At 44.1% G+C, this 2,109-nt stretch overlaps 1 protein-coding gene across 1 annotated transcript; it reads left to right on the forward strand.

The window, feature by feature from the left end:
- Positions 1–19: 19 nt before the first annotated feature.
- On the forward strand, positions 20–1,572 carry PPTG_19647 (hypothetical protein; the record flags this gene model as incomplete). The annotated part of the gene is made up of 2 exons (XM_008918201.1): positions 20–244; positions 309–1,572. 2 exons carry the CDS (start codon positions 20–22, stop codon positions 1,524–1,526), a joined length of 1,443 nt encoding a protein of 480 aa, XP_008916449.1. The 3' UTR covers positions 1,527–1,572.
- Positions 1,573–2,109: the final 537 nt, after the last annotated feature.

Here is a 2,109-nt window from a genome sequence, read left to right on the forward strand (position 1 = left end):
GATCGTCGGGAGGGATGGAATGTTGATTGCCGGGTCGGCCTCCAAACGCTTTGAGAAAGTTTTCATCTCGTATTTCTCGCTCTTGTGTCGAGAAATGTTCTTACGCAGCTTCTTCACTCGAATTTTCGTGCTTGAGGAGCTTCTTAAACACATTCGAGACTTGATATTCCGCGCTAAAGAGGATCCGCATCACCTTGTTACGATCCGAGCGAAGCTAAACCAAGCTACGAACGACCTTATTCTGGTATGTCTTGTTCGCTTATTGCTATATTTTAATTTATTGCTAATTTCTAATGTTATTTTTGTAGTTTACAGACACGCTAGGATACCTTCTCGAGTCGCTGGAATTTGTCAAAATTCCTCAAAAATCACCCAACGCGAGTGAAGAAGAAGAGTCAATCTTCAGCTACCTCGATCTCAAGAAACAGCACCACGATATTTTACTGCGAGCTCGCGATTTAGAGAAACTTGTACACGGTGCAAAATATGAGATAGTTAACTTACGACAGATGGCAGAAGTGCTCAACACCTCGGAACTCGAAGATATCTTCAAGACTGTCGAGGGCAATACCAAGGCGCTTGCGGACTCTTCCTTAACGGTGGAACATTGCGGCTCATCGCTTGAATTGGTGCAAGTGCTGCTTGCAGGAAGCTTCGCCTTTACCCTCCTGGATAGGATTCCAGGAGGTAGTTTGAATGTGGATATGCCCGAGTGGGTGGAGACAGCGTTCGCAAAGACTATAATTGAAAAACCTCTGCTCTTCTTCGTGCTCAACATTGTTTGGATGGCTGGTTGTATCTACGCTTTGATACGATACAAGAAGAAAAAAAGTCACGAAGTTGAATACGGGCGACGAACACTACGTATCAAAGTGAACAAAGCCATTGATATTGAAAAATTCGAGATATTCCTAGGCACTCGCGTACTAGACAAGCAAGAGAGTGTCTCTCAACTTGCGTCGGAAGTCCGTCGTGTGGTGTGGAAAGATCTGGGGCTTCAAGCTTGCAATGATGAGCGGGCTCACCCGCGTAGAAGTATAGCGTACGCTAAAGGTTCTTTAACGTGGAAGCACAAACTGACGGACGCCATTATGGCAAGACTGGGGAAGTGGAAAGCACGAAAAAACAGAAGCAGAGAAGCAGCTAATGTTGCTGCGTCGGTAGGCAACGCGTCGCCTCTCAGTGCCGGCGCGGCTACGGGTATGCTAGAACCCGGAATACCCGTGGAAGTCGAAGTTGAGTATGACAGTCGCTACGGTTTCCTGCTCTTTGTCACGCTTAATTTTCATATTCGAGAGAAGGAGGTTCCATTATCTGAACGACTTCGAAGCTACGTAGCCCAAATGACAGAACGTGTTCGACTTGGAGGAAGAACAGCACCTAAACCTAAGCGAATGGCGGATGAATCCATCTGTCCTCGGAATGAGACTCTGATCATGGAGCAAGAGTTGATGAGCTGGTTCGCTATGGAAATGAAGCAACACGGCGTCATCAAGAGTGTCGACATGTTTCTGACTGCGCTTTAAGATCAGTAAGAAATAAGTCTTGAGTAGATATGGAAAAAAATGAAAGATATATGTTTTTACTTGATTAATATTGCTTCTTCACCATGTTGATACTAAGCAAAGCCTCCTCATATTTCCTAGTCGAGTTCATATTTGCAGTTATACCCGTATCAGCCCTAGATGATCAAGATTTATTTTATAAAATCTTTGTTCACTACGCCTCTGCACAAGCGAGTCCTTGAGGACCGTCGAGTTGTAGTAGAGAACTTCTACGACATTAAATAACCTCTATTTCTCAATCCTAAATATAAAGAGACATCTCATGCATGAATAAAGTCCAACAACTTAATATTCCTGTCTTAGAACTCTAAGTTCATGTATCAGACGGGCTGGTAGCAGGGCTCAGTATTGAGTGGATGTCTTCAGGAGTGGCAATAAATAATTGGGTTATTGTTTTACTTTCCACTAAGCTGACAGGCGATGGGAATTGTACTGTAATGCGCCAGGGTGAATGTCGAAACCCTTCCGATGGATACCGCCGCTCCTCATATTTCTTAGTCGAGTTCATATTTGCAGTTATACCCTAGATCCGAAAACAAAAACT

Source organism: Phytophthora parasitica, assembly GCF_000247585.1.
Source record: "Phytophthora parasitica INRA-310 unplaced genomic scaffold supercont2.156, whole genome shotgun sequence".
NCBI lineage: Eukaryota > Oomycota > Peronosporomycetes > Peronosporales > Peronosporaceae > Phytophthora > Phytophthora nicotianae.